The sequence below is a fragment of the Melanaphis sacchari genome, unplaced genomic scaffold (genome assembly GCF_002803265.2).
Source record: "Melanaphis sacchari strain LSU unplaced genomic scaffold, SCAv2.0 Contig25_pilon_pilon, whole genome shotgun sequence".
Lineage (NCBI taxonomy): Eukaryota > Metazoa > Arthropoda > Insecta > Hemiptera > Aphididae > Melanaphis > Melanaphis sacchari.
Window position 1 is genome coordinate 1,291,963 of NW_020271133.1, and position 22,017 is coordinate 1,313,979.

Consider the following 22,017-nt stretch of genomic DNA (forward strand, 5'->3'; position numbering starts at 1 on the left):
TTCGTGGAGACTTAAAATGCTTCAACGTATACTCTCGTATATATTTTATTACATGCAATGAACAATGATATTTTCAAAAAGGAAAAACTAATTTAAAGATGTTACCTATTTTTAAATCTATTTATACTATATTATGGTAGGTAAGATAGAACTATTAACTCGTAAGTTAATATAACCATAATAAAATAATATACGTGGAATAAAATATTAAATTTATTATTATCACGACAACTAAATATTAATATTATAACAAATACAATATTTTTGATAAAAATTAAATCAACTATTAGGCACCGTAATATTAATAATAAAATAAATTACTTTTATAACAATATCAAAAAATATATCGTGAAACGTACTTAATAAATAGGCTGATACACCGTCTCCGCTAAGAATCGTTTTTCGTATACAATGATAGATAATTTGATTTAAATTTAACACATCTATTATAATGTCCTATTCGACACCTACTAAATAATATGTAGCTTTGGTTTACCGTTAACTATTTATTATTATAAAGGAAAGACCATATAGACACTTGGATTTTTCATCTAAAAAATAATAACATTTTCTACACGTAATATAATTTTTTAAATATATTATTATTCTAAGCTAATAATTTATTAACATTTGAAATTTTCTATTTTTTTTTTTTAATAATTTTTGTTTTTAATATTGATAATATTTATATATATTTTTTAGAAAAAACATATAAATTTAATATAGGGTTCCTCATAAATGTTGAATATAGATATTTAAAACTATCAAAAATACATAAACATTGTTTTAAGAGCGTTTGAAGTTTAAATATTGAAGGAATTAGATATCTAAACGAAAAATAACGATTTTCAATAAATCTAATAATTTTGAAGTAATTAAAATAATATTAACCATAGAAACTTGAAACATATCACTGTAGTTTAATTTCTCATTTTCTATGCGTGATAAAGCATTTAAATTTTAAAATATTAATGGTATACTGCTATTCAACGTATTTATAAAATCATATGATTTATTATACATGTATAATTACTTTTTACATTATTGACTTAATATAGTTATAATATCTATATATAGATATATATGATATTATGTTATAGTAATTAATTATATGATAGATAACTATTTAATAATTTTATAGTTAGAATCTCAATAAAGAAAAAAAAATATGATAAATATAAGCGATAAAATAAGTAAATTATAAAATATGCTTAGAAAATTAGAAATTGATACCATTCTCGTTCAAAATTGTTTTTCGTTTACAGTTATCTATCATTTAAATCAATTAATATTACATATCCATCATACAGTGACTCAGTGACATATTTACTTACAATTGTTACATTTAAAACTTGATGTATAGCAGAGCGACTTCCATGAGTTTTTAAAAATAATTATTATGGCAAATAAAAATTTAAAAAATCATTAAATGCAAATACTTAAATATTATTTATTTAATTAGTTAGTATTGTTATATAGTAGTTAAGAATACAATCATAAATTAATACAGAAAAAATTAAAAATTTACAATTGATAATGTCTTATATGTGTTGCTCTATTATTTATTTCACTAATTTTTATTAAATCATAAAAATTAAAAAATTATATAGTTAAAGTAAAAATTAAATTATAATTATTAAGCAACAAAAGAATAAAAACAACTAATTAGCTAGGTATATTATTGATACTCAAAATCCAAGTAAGAAAATCACATCATTATTATTAATAAGCCAAATTTACATATTCATAGAAAATAATTTAAATAAATAAAACTAATATGAAATTCAACTTTTTTTTTTTACGGAAATTTAAATTTCTTATTAGCTCGACTGTATTAATAAGTAACTACCTAATTTTAATATTAGAGATCAAACATGATTAAACTTTTACTTTTGTGTTTAAGTTATCGATAAGTCTGTAATCAGAAAATTATTTGACATGACACGACGGTTCAGCCACGAGTTATAAAGCCCTCATCATATTTTTCATCACCATTAATCAGCTTCAGAAAAGTAGGGACCTTTTGCAATGCATGTGCATCTTATTGTTGTCTCCAGTTTAATCTCGTCGAGTAACTTCCGATCCTCGATGATTCTCGATCACACCGTTTTCACGTCGTTTTTACACCGTCGAACATTTATCATCGTATTACATGATCATTGTAGCAATTATGATTTTTCTGATAACTTGTATGAACTTTTTTGATGGCAAAACCCACAGCGGTCCATCCATAAACTTTATATATGTTAAAGTTACTTCGTGGTAATATTTGTCAACCACCGTTCATATATCTACGGTAAATTCGGATTTATAGCTATACTCGTATCATCTGTCGTGACATGTCCAAAAGTTAAAATTTATTCATCTATATAGATATTTCCGGGTAGATAATGATTATTAACTGATACCTACCATGATTACAATAACCAATTAAATCACACAACATGACAAACAATGATATAGCTATGAACTCGTGTTAAACTACTCGCCGGCGAGCAACTGCAATGTTTCTATTGTTTATAGTTTATTAGTGTTAAGGAAAACTTTTATCTGTGCTGGGTGCGCCTACCTGCAGTTTCCTTGTATCCGTTCAATTTTTAACGATTCTCGATCAAATTATTTTTGTGTCATCATACCGTCCACGAGTGCGTGCTATAGTAATATCATGCAGTAAAAAAACATTCCGACGAAACGAATATTTTACTTGTACTTCGGTAAAAACGCTAAATGAGTCTATATTTTAATAATAGCTCGCTGTAGATGCACAGAACGAACAAATTTTCAATGGACCGTGGTGTGTTCTCTTACTGAACAGCAAACAAAGTATACATTTCCGAGCACTATGTCATTGCCTATACAGTCAAAGTAAGACACACATTAGTCATTTGTAATTCATAAGCTCCCTTTAAGAATATGCATCTTTTCACTCCTGTATACGATCATCATTGTTAAATAAAATGTGTAGTATTTATATTACTATGATATAATTGTATAACGTAATGTAAATTATGTGAATAGGCTAGATTGTGATATATGTATGCTAGAAAAATTCAAAAAACCTAGTAAAGTTAAATATCTCACCGTGTAAAACAATAATAGTACTAATACTAGATTTACCTACCTATTATTATTAATTATCAGGTAAAATTATAATCGATCATTTATTGTATCTTCATATTATTCATTTAGATTCTATTTGAATATATAAATACGTGTACCTATTTTAGGTCTACAGTCATATAACAATGTAGCTGATCTATGGTAAAATCCTATATATGCGCGTATATCGAATATATTGAGTAAATTTAACCCTAAAATATTGTCTATACTCGTAATATAGCATGCGTTTGTTATATTTATCTAAATTTTAAATATTTATCGAAATCGGCATCCTGTATAATTTGAAAAATGAAAAAAAAAATTATTAACGCTATAAAGATTAAACATTAAAATATTAATATTTTTTTTTCCGTATAAACTAAGTTTTTTAATCGGATTCCCGCATAACTGAATATTTGGATGAATATTATATTCTATTACAAGAATAATTATTGTCAATTTATGTAAAAATAATCAAGTAGATAATTTATACATGTACTAACTTGCATTTGTCATAAATTCAATATTATTTGTGGTTGAATATTTATCACGGTGATGACCTTTTTTTTCTACTCGACTTTTCTACCGACAATAGAGAATAACGAATAAATATACTATACCAAACACCAGTATTCGTACATAAGAAACTTAATACGTAAATTCATTATTTCTGGTGATTATGTCTACAAATATCGAAAATTTCTTGTGTACACGAGTCGTGGGAATTTGACTTTATATACAATAAACTATACTTCTATAATGCTATAATATACCTACATATAAAATTATATTTACAAGACTAAACATAATAATAATGTAATCTAAAAGTACAAATTACATGGGTCAACAGTAGGAGTAGTAAAGTACATTGATTGTAAATATAATGGTATAACTTATTTGACATTGGATTTTATGAATCTGTTTATTTTATTAATTATTATAAATAATTAAAATATGATCTTAGATTCTGATAGCTAAGCAATAAATATATTGATTTCTTAAGTCTTTTTTTCTTGTGCCTATCATTACTTTTTGGAGCTGTAAAAATTCTTTAATTTTCTACTTTGGTCTTTGAGGATAGAAAATTTATCAAGTTAGCATTTTTGAGTTTAAAACTGAAAAGTTCCCAAAATGTTTTAAAATAATTAAGAAAAATATGAAAATAAAAATAAGGAAAAACAAGAATTTTTACGCTAAACCGGTTTTTAACAAAATCGATTTTGATTTTGTATTATAATTCGAAAATTAATAAGTTTTAAAATTTTCATCAATTATTTATATTAATATTTAATAAACGTGAAATAATTTTCAAAATATTTTGGTTCTTTTCGTGTTATTTTTGTATAATATATTATACTAACTGAACCTGCTACTGTTGTATTCGTTGAATTATTATTTACTAAATTATTTATAATACAAAATTCTTAAATGATAACATAAAAATTTAATTTTATAAATGTGGTTGATAACGTTATTTTTTAATAATTATTTTTATTATTTTAAATTATAAAAATTTGTAATTTTAGTTTAAGCAAGCGCTAATTGGTGTACAGTATTTTTGGTTAACCTATCTTTTGCTAACAAAATAGATTCGATGGGTTCCTTATGAGCATGCAACATAGTAACGCAAACCCGTTGTAGGATTATAATTTATAATAAATTATAAAGATAAATTTTCAACTTTTTAAAACTTTTATTTTTATTTATGTACAAAACAAATTTTTTTCTTGTACAAAACGTTTGAAAACTTAAAAAATGTATATTTTGATAGAACAGTTAAAAAATGTATAATTTCAATAATTTTCACAATTTTGTCAAAATTCGTCCAAATCATGAAAAATTGCAATATGTTTTAAAACTGAAAAATTTATGAATTTTTTATCAAAAACAATATAATGATTAAATTTCGAAATTTTACAACATTTAAAACTCGAAATCTAAGTCTGTAAAATTACCTATCACAAATTGGACTTTCGTGCGTTAATGTACCTATATTATTTTGTCAAATTTACCTATTTAGAACTCTATTAAATAGGTAAAAGGTACTATGGTTTAAGTTCTGGTTTTGTGCATGTATGTTTAAATATCAATTTCTTATTTAATATTATAAGTAACCAGAGGGTTATTTTGTTACTTGATCATTATTTTAAAACCTTTAGGAAATTTACTTTTAAATCGCGATGAACCAAATAAATGAAAATGTTGAACTATCTATAATAATTAATAGTAGTAGAATTAAATAATAATAATAATATAATCCAATATTTTACACCATATCTATTATTCAATAATAATACCACAAAATAATTATAATAAATCTAAAAATATTTATTTATGCAATATTTGAGGATCCATTTATTGGTATTTATCTTGTCTACTTTTAATAATTGACTTATCATTATTATTTTAGTATACATCTTGTATAATTGTATTATTAAATTTTAATTGTGTAAAAAAAAATTTTATTTTTTATCAAGTTGATTACCATTATATTTTTTAGTACTTTTTATCAAGGTCCATGTGTGTTCTGATTTATGTACTTGCTTTTATTTACCATTTTTATTCTTACATACATTGTCAAGTACACTATATTGTAACACTTATTATATTCACTAATGGATTGATATTGAACTTGAATAAAAATCTTGTATTCCTTAGGTCCTACAGTTTTTTGTGGTCAACAAAATTGAATAATGAATTTATTTTCTTACATAAATCGATATTTTATTATAACAACAGATCTTATTTTTTGGAAAAACATAAAAATATTTTCAGATAGATACAATTATACAAGTTTAAAGATTTCATTGTTTAAAAAGAATGAATACATGTCAGTCGGTCCAAATAATATGGGATTCTTGAGAGGTTAATACATAACATACGTTACCATTTAGTTTTCAAGTACACGCATGCCTATGGGTGTAGTTACATTGTATACAATCCCTGCCTCCGCCAATGAAACACCTATTTAGTTTTTTTTTCATCCATGTATTTGTATAACATGCAAATATGTTTTATTTCGTCGTAATTTATTATTTATTAAATAAATTTATATTTCAAATTTTTTTTTTTTTTTGAATTTATACTAACTGCAAAGTAACCTTGTACCGAAATGTCAAATAATTCAAGTATCACAAAACTATACTTAACTGAATTTTAAAAAATCTCAACAAATTAACATAATTACAAAAATTCACTATTATTTAAATTTTAAATATCTAAAAAAAAAGTCATCATGTGATTTTATATTTTATTTTTTATTATTTTTATTTTATATTTGTTATACTTGAATCAATTTTTAGATTTAAGATAAAAGCAATTTGCTAATTTTATAAACAATTACCAATAACATTTTTAGCTTTTATAATAAAAAACCTAGCCTAACTTAACCTTTTTTGGTAATATTATGATGTCAATTTTATTATAATTTATAGTTAAGACTTTAAGTTAAAAAATAAAAAATTAAATTACTCATTTTTTTTTATTCTCAAGTATTGCACTGTAACAATAACTTAAATAATTAGTATAACATTGCATTTTTATCTATTAAAAATACTATATATACGTATACAAGTATTTAGTATATAGTATATAATTCTTATATATCGCATATCGTGATTAGAATGTATATTGGTCATCATAATTTGTTTCTAAATATAATGTAATGTATATACTCGTATACTTTCATATAGATAAAAATAAATAAGTTATTTAATTTTCTCAATATTCATCAATATTTTTATTTGAAGAATAAATTAAAATTTTTTGTTGAACTTCTATCTTCTATCTAGTCATTAGCCGTAATATAATTCATTACAATTTATATTAGATATAACAATATCTAAATACTATGTGTATAATTATATAAACTAACTATTAAGAGATAATTATTTAATAAGTATTGAAAAATTATATAATTAAATAACTACTTATAGGTTTTTAATATCAGTATATCATTTATTGGTTGGAATTATTTGCTAATAAAATTATACCACTTTCTTTCTTATATTTTTCGCAACTATTAAAATATATTTACTAATTACTAAGCATTTTTAAGTCACTTATTCATACTTTATATTCATACTATTCGTACCTAATACCCATTTCGGTTTAGAACTTCGTATCATTAATAGCTAGTGAAAACGTTACAGATTGCAATATTTACATAAGCATTTCTGTGTCTGATGTATTGTTAATTTTCTGTTTATTTATAGATATACAATTAGGTACCTACGTTACCTATACAGTCAATATAGACGACGGTCTCATTGTGCCAAGGTGGACCATAGTCCACCCTAAAAAGTTAAATATTTAAGACTTGATAACATAACTAAATATAGTTGTTTTGATAATATACAAATAAAATAATATATATTGACTATAGATCAAAATTTTATAAAAAACAAAGATACTGGCTGTTAGATTTATATTTATTTATATACATTATACAATGAATTTATAATGTTTATTCAGTGATAGAAAAAATATTTGATAGTTACAATTATGAAAATCTTTTTTTACATATTTTAGTTTAACATATCAATAAGTTGTTTTAAAAACAAATACACAATACTCCGAACGAATATTTTACTAAATGTTATCAAACTCAAAATTTTATTTGATATTATGAAAGAAAAATTAAATTCGATGTATTTTTAAGGATTAATATTTAACTTATATTGTTAGTTGTTTTTATTTTCCAATTAATATATCACAAAAAGTTTATAAATGTCTAGAATGTGCAAACTTATTAGATAAACCATGCTTAAAAAGTGAGCCCTAATTCTTATATAATAAATATTTATTTGTTCTACAACTTTTTTTTAAGATTTGAATTTAGAAATTTAGATAAATAATTTTATTGTAACTAGTTTATATGATTTAGACCTTCCATTGGGGAATTTTCTTTTTCATACTCTAATACTGTAATTTCACTCTAAAACTCAAAAATGTGTTACTTTATACTCTTCTCTCATTTTGACAAAGTACGTATCGAATAGGATTAAAATTTGGCACTAAAAGAAAACTACTAAATGACAGAAACAATAAAAAATGTAATTTCTAACATCCAAACACGTAAACTTAAATAACAAATTAGTTATAATATGCATTCTTCTTTTCAAACCATTAAGGATCTACACAATACAAGTTTGAGGGATCAGTAATAGTATTTCCAAACTTTCCTCCAGTAAATTATACCCCATACAAAAGCCTCAATATTCATCTTGTTCCAACATTTCAGTAATATACTCCAATCTTGCTACCAACAAAAATCCACCAGTTAAAAGGTTTGCATCTGAAAGTATAACCAATGATTCCTCCCAAACGACTAAAGCGATTAGTGCCTAGATAAAATGTAATTACTTGGTTAAAAAATGTATGTTTATTCATGGGCACAATTCTCCACCATACTATTACACCCTATAATAACATTATATTAACCACACTATTTACTTATTGTAAACTAATCATAAACTGTAAACATTATAAATTAAAAAAATCGATTTTCTATTATTAGCTGTGTTTATTCAATATTGTATTTCTATAATAAGAGATTAAGAATTATTTATTAAAAAAAAAAAAATTAAGCAAGGTACCTATTGGCTTAACAAACTTCTAACACTAATGACTTCTACGAGGGTTTGGATCACCTGTTCATATGTTTCATGTTTGAATAAAGTCACCTGTTTGAAAAACATAGTTCAAAAACACATGTTCGAAAATGAATTGTTTTTATGAGTAAAAAGGTGATAAGTAATTTTAAAGTAACTACTTTAAAATTTAAAATAGCCCTAAAAACGATTCAGTAAACTCAAGTGAAATCAGAATAATTGTTTTTCAATAAATTAAAATGAATAATTTAAATGTACACAATAATAGTTAATACATTGACTAGTGTCTAGCGGTCACAATTATTATTAATTGTTGAATTCTAACGCGAATCAACAGGATTTCTATCCGGCGTAATACCTACACGCACAATTTCGCAGTAGGCATTTTTGTATCTTTTTTATTTTATAGATTTTTTCGCGTACATTATTCGTTTTGATTTTTTTATAAGTCGCATTTTATTTTATTTTATAAACAATATAAACAATCCAATAATAATAATAATAATAATAATAATAATAATAATAAATATATAGTGAATAAGGTCAAGTTGTACACCAAACCTTGAGTATCTACAATAATATGGTATACGCGGTACGTTGACACTTAACATATACCATACCGAAATGTGATAAAAATGTCAACATAATACGACAACAATACCAAGACATATACAACATTTAAACAGGTTACAATTCCGGTGCACATATTATTTATTGTGCACAAGTGCTTCTGTGTATAATTTAAAATCGATTTGTCCACAATGGAATTGTACCTGTCGCAGTGGTACCTGTATGCCTGCTGCGATCGTATGCCCGTAGGCTATAGCGCGCCGTAATGAAAGGACAGCAGCCGTGTTTTATACTTTTACACATATTATATTATAATATTTTATCATAATAACATTATAAACGGCTAGTTACAATATCATAAATATTGTGGGCAGCAGTGCAGGGACACTGTTTCGGCGACTCTTTCGAAACACACACACTGCAGTACTGCAGTACTCTCGCATTAATCGTCGGTTAATGGTTTAGAAGCCTGTGCTGAGTGTGCTGTAATATAGCCGCGTGTAGGTATAACGGTGCGAACGTATATGAAATAATTTTATGCGCGACCGGACAGACCGTCGACGACCTAAGCGAACGGGTTACAGGAATCGGCGCGATGGCTTTTCGGTACCTACGCGACGAGACTTACCCGCAGCCACCGTGGCCGCCCGTCCGTTCATTCATACATCGGTTCGCGCGTAGCGCGCGTGCGCCGAAATCGCGTAGACCTGTTGGGCACGGATACACTACTCCTCCACTCCTCTACGCGTTTTGCCGGAACGAAAATATTACGCGATATCGGCGGCGGCGGCGGCGGCGGCGGCGATGGCCAGGCGGCCAGGCCGGCCGGCCGGCCGATGCTGGGGCTTGGCGGGCGGCGTGTCGTGTTTCCAAGAGAGGACCTGTTTGCGCGCGCGGTCCGCCATCTGGTGGATAACGGTCATCGTCGTCGCCGTTTCTGTTATAGTGTACACGCATACTATTTACTACCATCATCATCATCATCGTTGTCGTTATTATTATTATTATTATATACACGTAATAATATAATATGGTATTATACACACCAACAACTTATATCGCAGTCGTCGTCGTCGTTATTATTATTATTATTATTAAAACACTGCAGCTCCCCGCGCGACCCCACCACACACACACACACACACACACACATATACACACGCACGGCCGCCGCCCGAACGGCTCGGCCGAAGAACGGCGACGACGACTGGAAGCCGGCCAACATACAATACTCGCCGCCGCCGCCGCCGCCGTCACCACTACCACGATACGACCCGTCCGTGGTCCGACTCATTCATCGTTTCGCCGCCGTCGTGCCCGTAGTCTTTGCCGTGCCGTCTCTATTGTTGCGTGTCGTGCGCGTCCTCAGCGTACGTACATGATAAAAATATTATTATACTAAACACTTGTCGGTCGCGCGGTTATTATCGCGCGCACGCATCGATCCGGTTCTTTTTCGAATTTCGTCTCGGCGACCCGACGGGCCAAAGAAATTACTTCTCGTGATTTAATTTAACCCTTTCCAAAATCTCCGATCGGCGCATGATATTATTATAATATATTTTTTTCACGCACTCGCCAATTTCGTTCGGCCGTTTGGTTATTTTTGGAAATCCATTAGCCCGAGCCCGACCGCCCGCCCGTGCTATTACACATATTGGACATACGGACGTGTGTAGCGAAATGTTATCCGCGATTGGGTACGAATCGCCGCCAATGCGATGCCGACGATGAAATCGCCAGATCGAGTACCGCACCGTCCGTGGTAGTGCGACCACACGAAACGGTCGCCAATCCGTTTCATAACAATATATTATTATTGTTGTTTGTCCGTTTCGAATATTATTATATTCGTCTGCTCCTGTCGTACATTGCTGCCGTACAGATTACAGTCGGATTCGAGTTCGTATAGGTAACATATTTCACATTTTTTTTGTTTTTTAAGTATTTAATACCTATACTTTGACAGTTTAGCAAACTTATGTTATTTTAATTTATCATTACATTAAGTCAGCGTTTTTATCGTTATTCGTTAGAATATTATACATTTTACACATTCTTGTTGCTTTATAATATATTATTATACTATCATAATTTGTGGTGAGAACAGAAAAATTACAAATAATACGTAACACATACGCTGAATATTGAACGTATTTTTAATATAACGTGAGCCACCCGTCCGTTAAAGCGATAAAACATCTTACACCTGTTGGTCGTATCAAATTAATTAACTCGTGTATTAGTTATCTTATCTACATTTAATTATTACGACAACATGAGTGTACAACACACCATTATACCAGTGTGTGTTTAGTGTATGAACTACCTGGTAGTGTAACTCTTCCAAATGGCAAGTATCATTATAGATCATGTATTTTCAAATAATTATTATGTATCAATTACCTTTATAGCTCTTAATTGTCAAATGTACAGTGATATTTTTGTACATTCAAAAATAATTCGTATGCTAAATTTATCTGAACTAGTTTAACTTACTGTTGAGCATAATATTTATTTTTTTTATTAAAATAATATGTATATAATTTTGGGCTTTAAAGCTATATTATTAAAATCCTATAATTTATTGTGATAATCGTCTAAATAATTTAACTGCAGTTATACTTCAAACATCAATAGGTAACTATTCAAATTTAATCCCAGCCCCAGTGCCATTGTTTTCATTTAGTTAGTCTTTTTTTTATTAATATAATTTATCAATTCTTGAATATATGTTTTCGTGAGCTATCCGAACATCTGTAAGAAGCTAATAATAATTTTAATATTCGTATCTGTTACCTAACATTCTCCAGCATTTATAAGAGTGAGTATTCATTCAGACTGAACACAACTTTTACAGGCATCAATTTCTTATTTTTTACAATATTACAAAATAAACCATTTGGCAAGATAGTGCTGGTTAAGTTGGGTTATCGATGAACAAAATATCAAGTATTATAGGCTTGCAGAATACTTGATTTTTGCTATTTCTAGAAAAATAATTCACATTTGATTTGTACACTCTTTTGATCGACTCTAAATGATACTATTAAGTTTAATTATTTAATGAAAATCATAAGTAAAAATATATATTACAAGTGTGCTAATCAATATTATAATTATTGATATAAGATATTAAAACGTAAAAAAATGTAAAACATTACGCGATTTACGACAGTAACTATAGTTTGTAGTTTGGATTGTACAAAATGACTCCATTCTTGTTATCTATAAATAATTGAAATACTAGTTTTATTTTTAACTTTTAATAACAGAATCCACTTTATACAATAGTTCACCATCGACAAAGTAACTAAACATAAAGTTGAGTCTATTGAGTCTATGAAACTGTTTGTTCTTTATTTATTTTTTTTAATCAATGGAATCTTCGTTGGTGTGCTAAACTCGAATATATGAGTGAAATCCAATAGTCCTAAGAGTAAAAATAAAAAACCCTTGCCCCTTATACTTGTCCCAATAGATCACGCCCGTATATATCGCAGAATATACCTCCTATACTACCACCTAAAATGTACCACCTATACGCATTGTAATATTATATACAACCGATGACGTAGTCGTCCTTCTGCACACCTGCTGCTGCTGGTGCTGTTGTCATGCCAAGTATCTACTCTTTTACACACACACATACATAAAACATACACACACACTCGACCGTCATCTGGGAAGCAGCACAAAAACGGCGTCGTGTGTCGTTTTTTTTTCTTTACAATATCCGTCTACTACGTTCGGTGGGTAGTGTTGTACCCCTCCGTGTCGTCGCCGCCGAAGTCTCTCTCGTTCGGTCCCTCTCGCTCATTCACTCTATCTGTTTCTTTCTCCCTCCCCGTCTCTCTCTCTCTCTCTCTTTTTCCATGTGTCTGCCGTCTACAGCGATATCACCCATTCAAGTATCGTGTTACTTAACCATGGCGCGTACCCGTACTTACTATGCAGTATGCACTACTACAACCACCATACAGTTGCACCACTAGTACTATTACTCTACAGCTATATCTCCTATTAGTGAGGAGAAGACTTCATATGTGTGTGTATTATAATCGAGGGAGAGCAGAAGGCTCATAATATATAATATATATTATATATATACATAGAGTGCCGTTTTTCTTACGCTGTGTACGTGCATGCGTGCGTGCGTGCATGCGTGTGCAACCGGTCGTCGTCGTCGTCGTAGACCTAGTCTCTTTCGTTCGGTGACGATAACCCGTCGGGGACGGGGTCGGTGGGGACAGAAACGAGAGACGACCGTGTGTGTCGGAGAAATATACTGAGAACGAAAGGGCGGGCGGAGAAGCAAACTAATATATATATATATATAGTCGAGCATGTGTGTGTATGTATGTGTATGTATGTGTGTGTATGTGTGTGTATATGAACGCGATGGTAGACAGGAGAGATTCGTGGGAGAATAATATTATGGCTAACCGAGCCGCCCGCGTAAAAAAGGGATGTGTGCGTGTGGTTTTTGGAATATTATGCTTATTACTTATTGTGTACTACAAGAGGCGACGGCGACGAGTTCTTTGTGCCGAAAAAAAAAATTCATAACGTGTTTCGCAGCAGTTGATAGATTGTTGGTTTTGTTTGCGCAAATGCGCTAATGTTGCATGCTAAAGTATATGATCTGTTACTATAATAATCACACACTCAAGTACTCAATAATGCATTATCGATGACGAAAATATTTAAATTGTTTTATTTGAATTACGATGACGGCGTTTTTTTACATAGATACCTTTCGCTATATTATGTACATATAAGTATATAGAGTGAGGTACATAGTACTTTCAAGTTTTCCCGTAAGGCTAACATAGAAAAACCACCATTTACCACACTTTTACCCTGTATATAATAATGTGTTCTATATTCAATAACAACAACGTAAGATAATTAAATTTTATTTTTATTAATCTGTTAAAAACATAAAACAACAGTAAAATCTTACCAGAATTCTCAATAGCCAATAAATATCTAAGTTTTTAAATTACTTATTTATCTAATATCCATATGTTGTGAAATATAATGAATGTTTGGTCATTTGTTTTTTATGTATTTACCTATATCTTATAATATATTCTTTTATTTGTCTATAAAATTTATATTTATTATTTATGTAATTTGGAGAAATTAAAAAGTATAGACAGTAGGTATAGTAATTCTTTTTAATTTTTTTAGAACTTTTACTTATTTAAAGGATTTCTTTTTAAAGATTTCAGTAATCATTTATCAATATTAAATGTCAACGAATATTAACTATTTTTATTGAAATATTTTTTCATTGTTATAATCAATGACAGTTAGGTACTTTCTTTAAACTTATATTTGCATATTATTATTAGACATTACTACAATAGTTAAACTAATTTTATTTCATTAAAAACAGGTGAACAATTATACCACCGGTGGTCACTAAAAACAGTGGCTAACACCGGGTTAGAGTAGTATGGACTCTGACGAAGACTTCAAACATTATTCGTCGTGCTATTACGACGACGACACTGATCGAGCTTTTTATCCAGAAAACGCACATCATCAACATCAATTAGGTACTAAAAGTTGGCTCGACTGTGACAAAATACCAGTTGTGACTCATCAACAATCTCTGTGCCCACCACACCAGAAAATACTTGACAATATTGTGACATCATCAAACAAAGTTCGTGATAGTAAAAGCGTAGAACGATGGACTAGAAATATTGAACTATCTAGAGATTTAACGTGTGATGTAGATACCAGTTCTCTGCGTTCAGTAAGTACATATTCATTTTGACTATTTAAATTAATTATTAGTCAACAACTGATTATCTGTCGAGTAGCTTATATTTCTCAGACAAGTTTACCGAAATTTATAAACTAAAAACTTATAATTTCTCCTATTGGTATGTATGTATATATATATACATCAGCTCAATTTACAAAACTACTCATCAATCAATATAGTAATAAATACTTATCATAAGCATAACTTATAATAAGCATTTAAAGCGAGATTTAAAGTCTTTTTAATGTACTTCATTATAACATGCTTTTATTTACATAGTAAATTTTAAAATTAATTTTTATTAGTTTTTAATTTTTATTAATGTTATTTTAAACCTGCCAATTTTTTAATATTCACTAATAATTATTTATTAGAGCATTAATACTAAATAGTATCATTATATTCAATATTCATTATAAATATATTGATATGAAACCATGAAACCAATTTGATCATATTAATTTACGTTATTTTATTTCTTAAAAACTATTCAATAAAGAAATGCTGTTTGTAATTATCGGTTTGGTCCTATTGCGACTTACCTTAATTATTTTAATAATAGTATTGTCCTCGTATATTGCGGCAATTAAAAAAAAAATTATTTTCTTAATAGAATAAAAACAATGCTATAATATCACTGTATTTAGTTATACAATATAGAGTAAAGAATTTATTTTTTATCAACTCTAGTTCTAAGCAAATCAATAAATATGTATTGATTTTATGACTTTTTGTGATTATTATTATAATTTTTTTTTTTTTTTAAGTTAAATGTAGGAAATTTAGTCCCAGATTAGAATCAGATTTCAATAATTTATTGTTGCTATAATGTGATGTTATAATACATCATTATTTTATGTAGTTGAGTAAAGTTAGTTGAGTTGTACAATTTGTTATTTTTCTCGTTACCCGTAGAAGTTTGCGTAATATGTGATAACTACGTTATTTATTATACATATACGCTTGAGCGAATATTTCGATTAATTATTCTATATTGACGTGACGAAACGAGATGGGTCATATTATTTTATTGTCATTCGTATTATTAACTTAGCTTGTTAATAAATTATTTCCCATCAGGTGTGTAGGATTCTTTCAAGGATAGTTCTCATTAACCCCAATTACAAAGTTAAGTTATTATACCAGCACTCAACCAATTGTTTAGATACATGTAATTCTACAAAAATATTTTTAATTCAAATACAAAATAGTTAAAACAATGTATATATATGTATTATACTGTAATGTATTGTATACCTATATTAATTTATCGGGTTCTAATCTTCATATTTCCAGTTTGGTTTAATATATTATCATTGTTAAGATAAAACAATAATTCATTTTCGAGTCATTTGGTAGGTTGGAAAATATTATTTTTATTTTTCATCAAGTTTCATTAAGCTAGTTAAAACTTAAAAGGTAATAACTTTTTTGTTTAATCTCTGTAAATTATAATTTAAAAAGTCAATAATAATTAAATTAATAAAAAAAATTTGATTTAAAAAGTTTATATTTTAAAAGAAAAAAGGTTTTTTCTCTCGACTCTAAAAACAAACATTTTTCAAGTTTCATGATCAGGATAACACTATAAATTATAATATTTAATAGTTATTTGTATTATTATTTTAATATTTACGTGACTAAATATATATTAACTTCTGCGACCGTAGTCCATCCGGTGTTGGTGATGCGGTGCTGTGTGCATCCGGTTTTTCTATCTTCATTCACCTGACCGTTACTTACAGGAAGTATTGCAGGAATAACAATAATAACACAACGTATACACGCCACTTATTCTGACGATTGTTATTATTAGATTCTTTAAAAAAAAAATTAATATGAGCAAAGGAAACGAACGATGATTCTTTAGCGTTGACAATAAAAACAACGTAGACAGTAGCAACGCAACAGATGATACAGAAAAATCAAAAGCGGGAGTGAAAAAGATTTATTATTGTTATCAGAAGGGTACTAAACTAAACCGGCCGCATCCATCCCTATATTAAGTATATTATAATAGTGAAACAGCGGCGTTACGGTCTCCTCAACAATCTTGTAGTATTATAATGTCTTGTTGTTATTATTACAACGGCTATAATACTAATAACGTGTTCCGCTGGCGCGAGGAAAGACATTTCCGGTTTTTTAAATAACAATCACTATAGAATAGCGACATTTAACTCGTTAAAAAAAAAAAATAAATAATAATAATAATAAAAAACGAAATTATGATGTCGGGGGCGACTCATTTAATCTTTAGATCTCAGTTTGTATGTATCAAGTGGGTACTGGGTACTAATAATAATAACGCTGACGAAATAAGAAATCATTTTTTATTATCATGCATAAAAAAAATGTATATCATATTCTAGTATATTGCTAGAGTATATGTATTTAACTTTGAATATATCTATTTAAACATAAATATATTTATAAGCAAAATCTTTATCGTCTTGGTAGACACACGACTGTGAAATAAAATTGACGAAATTGCAATAATAAGAAGTTTAAAATTTAAATACATTGTTTGTGCTGTCTGTAGTAATTTCCAATTCCCGTAGTTTTGTCCCGTGTAATTTTGTATTTGGTCCAATAATTGAATAATATAGATAGACTGATAATTCGTATTTCTTCAGAGTTTAGAATTTTACGCAACAAATAATTGTACTCGTGGTTGTTGTATGTATAATTTATTGATTGTTATTCTTCATTTTTTCAAATTCGCTTGAATAATATTACCGAGGTATGTAAAACAATTTTTTGATCAAGGGTGTCATTGGTACCTGTTGTAAAATAGCCATATATTAGCATATACTGTGTCAACACGTATTATTATTTATTATTATTATTATTATTTTATTATTATTATATGCATTGTGATGGAGATGGTGGTGGTGGTGTTATTGATGGTGGACGATGATAGTAGTGGTGGCGGTGAATAATAATGAATGGATCTTTTAATATACACGTTACGTACATGAATAATCTCGGTCTCTCTTAGGGTATTTTATATTTTCTTTGTTTTACATGTCTGGACGATGAGTAGTTTACATGAGCTGTACACGCAATGAATATTAAAATCTCATAGAATTTTGACGGATTCAATAATCGTTAATCCCATGAATTTCAATCGTTTTATTTTAATATTTTATTTGTACCAAGAACGACAGATATAATAATAGAGTATTCGACGCCTCGAATGCCCAAATGAATCAATTATGTTTCTTACATTATAAAATCTAGTGATATTATTGTCCTAAACAATAATATTGTATATAATATTATATGACTTTTTGTTTAATCAAAATTTGGACTGTTAGATTGAAATACAATTCCACGAATACAAAAAGATTTTAATTATAAATTAAACAAAAATAACATTTCTTATCTTCTGTAGTGAAAGGGTGCGTTGATGATGGTTATTCAGTATAAACAGCTGTGATGACTGGGTAACGACTCCTACACACAACCAGAGTACCAGACACCGCCGTTGTTATATACTATAGTGTTGTAATGCTGCTTGTTGATGCTGCTGTGTTCACAATATGCGTTTGCGTTTTATTTATATAAAATATTTAATGCTCCTAAATCGTACAGTTCAATGAAAATAACTCTTTTAACATTATGTTTTTACATATCATTATTGTAATATTCAAACAAGCTTGATTCTCTATTTTAATTGATTACAAAATAATCAGTTCGCTCCGATAGTCCCTTGAAATCATACGTAATAATACTTGGAAATTGTGTTAATGGAATAAATTTTATTGTGATCATTCCATTATTAATAATATTATAGAACTTTATAATATCATTATCAGGTAGCCTTTTATCGTACTATTAGTTATATTAAATAATTAAATCACCTATTTAGTATTTACCTAAGATTAGTTTCACTTATATTATTCCTGTTATAATATCATAATATAATAATGTTTATATTAAAATGTAAAACGAGTCTTGTGTGAAACACATAACGAGCGACTATCTGTATAGCAACAGCAATAACGTTGCTCTCTCTCTCACACACACACACACCACTTGTGTAATATACGTTTACAGTTGGATTGCAGCCAAGTTCCGTCGAATTTTCATTATTTAGTCTCGCTTTAAATTCTGATGGCACTGTAGATGATACTCCTGCAACTGCCTATGATTGAAAATAATTATAAAATAATAAATATTTTACTTCAAGATATATTTTAAAGCTATCGGATTACCAAAATATATTTTAAAAGTCAGTGTTTAATTAATTTTTGTATTCTCCATTCAATATATAGATTAAAATAATAATATTAAATTATAATATTTTTTTAATAATTTTTATCTAACCAACACTAAACGTTACAGTAACTACGGAGTATTTAAATTATTATATGTTAGTTAAGCGTGGGCTTTGGAGGTGGTAGCGATAGTGTTGTATAGTGTGTAGTTTCGTTATGATCAAGATGGGTACTATTTTTAGAATACATAGCATACATATACATAAGTATTTACCACCTATATACATATATATGTATATAAGCTTATGCACGCATATTAAATGTGTATACAATATATTATCATGGCTATCATTAGACATTATATAGAAATTTAGAACATGGATTGTGAACACGAGTAAACTTGGTCGCAATATTATGTATTATTTTTTCTCATTTATTAGTATAATATATTTACTGTTTATTAGTTTGGACAATATTTCTTTCTACTCTGTGTGTTTACAATATCTATATATTAGTATATACTTTTTTCGAGGATTTTTTTTTTCATTATTATTTTATGGAATTTATTTAAAAACTATTTTTTTTAGTTACACTATCCAGAACAGTTGATCTTCAGTAGTTTATAATAAAAAAAAAAAAAAAACAAGATTTTTAATCACCATAAGCATAATAAAGAACGAGCGCCACCACTTCTGTCTTCCAGCTTATTTGTAAAATGAAACGCCCGTTTGGTGTCTAATATCTGTTACATGTGTTTTCTCAGTATTCTTCTCCGTTTTTATACACAAGGATTGTTCATTATGATACTATAGTGGTATAGTTTGTATGATGATAACCTATTTCACTCTTTTGACTTTTCGTGTTATAGTGTTTGAAATTTCTGTGTTATATTAATCATAATATACATTTTATATTTATTTTTTATACGTACGTGTTAAACTAAAATAATTTTTTTTCTACTCGATGAACGTTTAAAACAATAATATCATTTTAACTCATTCGTCATCATTAATAGCGACGAACTGTGGACTAGCTATTAAATAAACTGATATTATACAAACAATGACAGAAAAGAATAAAAAAAAAAATAAACAAAAAAAAAAGTATAATAATTTGCTTGTGTTTGCTGACCAACAGTTTTGATTCGATTTGTTTGCTACTATATCGTATATTATATTACTCACGGTAAAATTATCTCATTTTTCCATTCTCGTAAATCCACCTACTTTTCGTGTGCGCACTTTTATTACACAGTTTAATAATAACAATATTATTCATCTATTCTTTCAGTTAATTTTAGTGATAAAGCTCCTCCGCCTCGCGTGGTGGTGGTAATTCAATTAAATCAATTCGTTCCCAGCAACCGAATCAACTGGGGCCAAAGGCCGCCGAGAACACCGGTCATAATAATATTATTATAGGGGACCTCACGACCCGACAGTCAGTAGTTTTTGCTACTAGGATTTTTTTTTATCAATTACGTCCCGCCGTGTCGTTTCTATCGAACCGGACCGCGTCCCTTTTAATAACCATGCATTACCAACTCGTTCGTGTTTAATTCGTCGTCGTCATCTCGTCGCGTCGACCGCTTTTTGCCGGACGAAATATTTTTAAAATAAAAAACAAAAAAAAAAATCGGCTCATTACATAATATGAGACGATAATTCTATCCGAGCATCCGACCACCGGCGGATATAGTATCGTTTATACCTGCGCAGAGTAGGTAATTGTATATTATATTAATTTAACGTATTGGGAATAATTTTATTTTCACTCTTCCGTCGTACACACACATTTACACATGCATACATGCACACATGCACAGGTGGTCGGCGGCCAACTAGGAGTATTTTATTTATTTTTTTTTTTTATTAATTTTTTTTTTTTATTTTTCATTCATTCATTCATTCGTTGTTCGTTCGCCGCGTTCATTCATCGGGTTCGGGGCGGCCTACTCCTTGCCGTCGTCGTCGACGTTCATTCATTCATCGCCGCCGCCGCCGCTGCTCTCGCACGCACTCGCAAGCATTGCCTCCGATTCTCCCGCTCCCCAACATCACCACCACCACCACCACTACTCGACCATTCGCACCGTTCGCCACACTCTTTTTCACCATTCCGTTTGCCTGCGGTCCGCCGCTGCCGCCGCCGCCGCACTCATGAGAGCAGCGTTCTCTCTCACTCTCCGAACACACGCGGCGGCGGCGACGACCACGGTCTATGCAGCGGCCGCGGTGTTCTACATTATTTTCTCCGGCTTCGCATGTGTGCGTGTGCGTATGTGTGTGTGTGTGTGTTTGTGTGTGTGTGTGTGTTTGTGTGTGTGTGTGTGTGCGCGCGCGTTTCACACGCTGTATACAGAGCGTGCACTCGCGCACTCGCACGCACACGGTCCCACACGCTGCAGTGACGACGGCGGCGGCGGCGGGGCAGCTGTTGTTCATTCATAGAGTTGGTAGTAGTTGTCCGCCGCCGCCGCCGACCTTGTTCTATCCCTTCTTTCTTTCTTTTTTTTTTTTATTCAATTTTTTCTCCCGATATTCTTCGTGTGTAACGTTTTCATGTATTATTATTATCATCATTATCATCATTACACATTTATATTATATATATATATTTATATTATTATTTACGTGATAGAGCGTGTGCGTGTGTGTGTGTGTGTAGTACACGCAAGGTGAATTTGACCGCACTACACAATAACGCGTCTACGTGTATATGATATATGTAT

General features: G+C 29.3%; 1 protein-coding gene across 1 annotated transcript in view; it reads left to right on the forward strand.

Moving 5' to 3' along the window:
* The first annotated feature begins 10,573 nt into the window (after nucleotides 1-10,573).
* The window catches only part of LOC112595149 (ETS-like protein pointed), a 54,614-nt gene continuing 43,170 nt past the window's right edge, over nucleotides 10,574-22,017 (forward strand). The window contains exons 1-2 of the mRNA XM_025340246.1: nucleotides 10,574-11,193; nucleotides 14,686-15,051. Coding sequence (XP_025196031.1) covers nucleotides 14,746-15,051 — 306 coding nt within the window. The 5' untranslated portion in view covers nucleotides 10,574-11,193; nucleotides 14,686-14,745. The remainder of the gene's footprint in view (nucleotides 11,194-14,685; nucleotides 15,052-22,017) is intronic.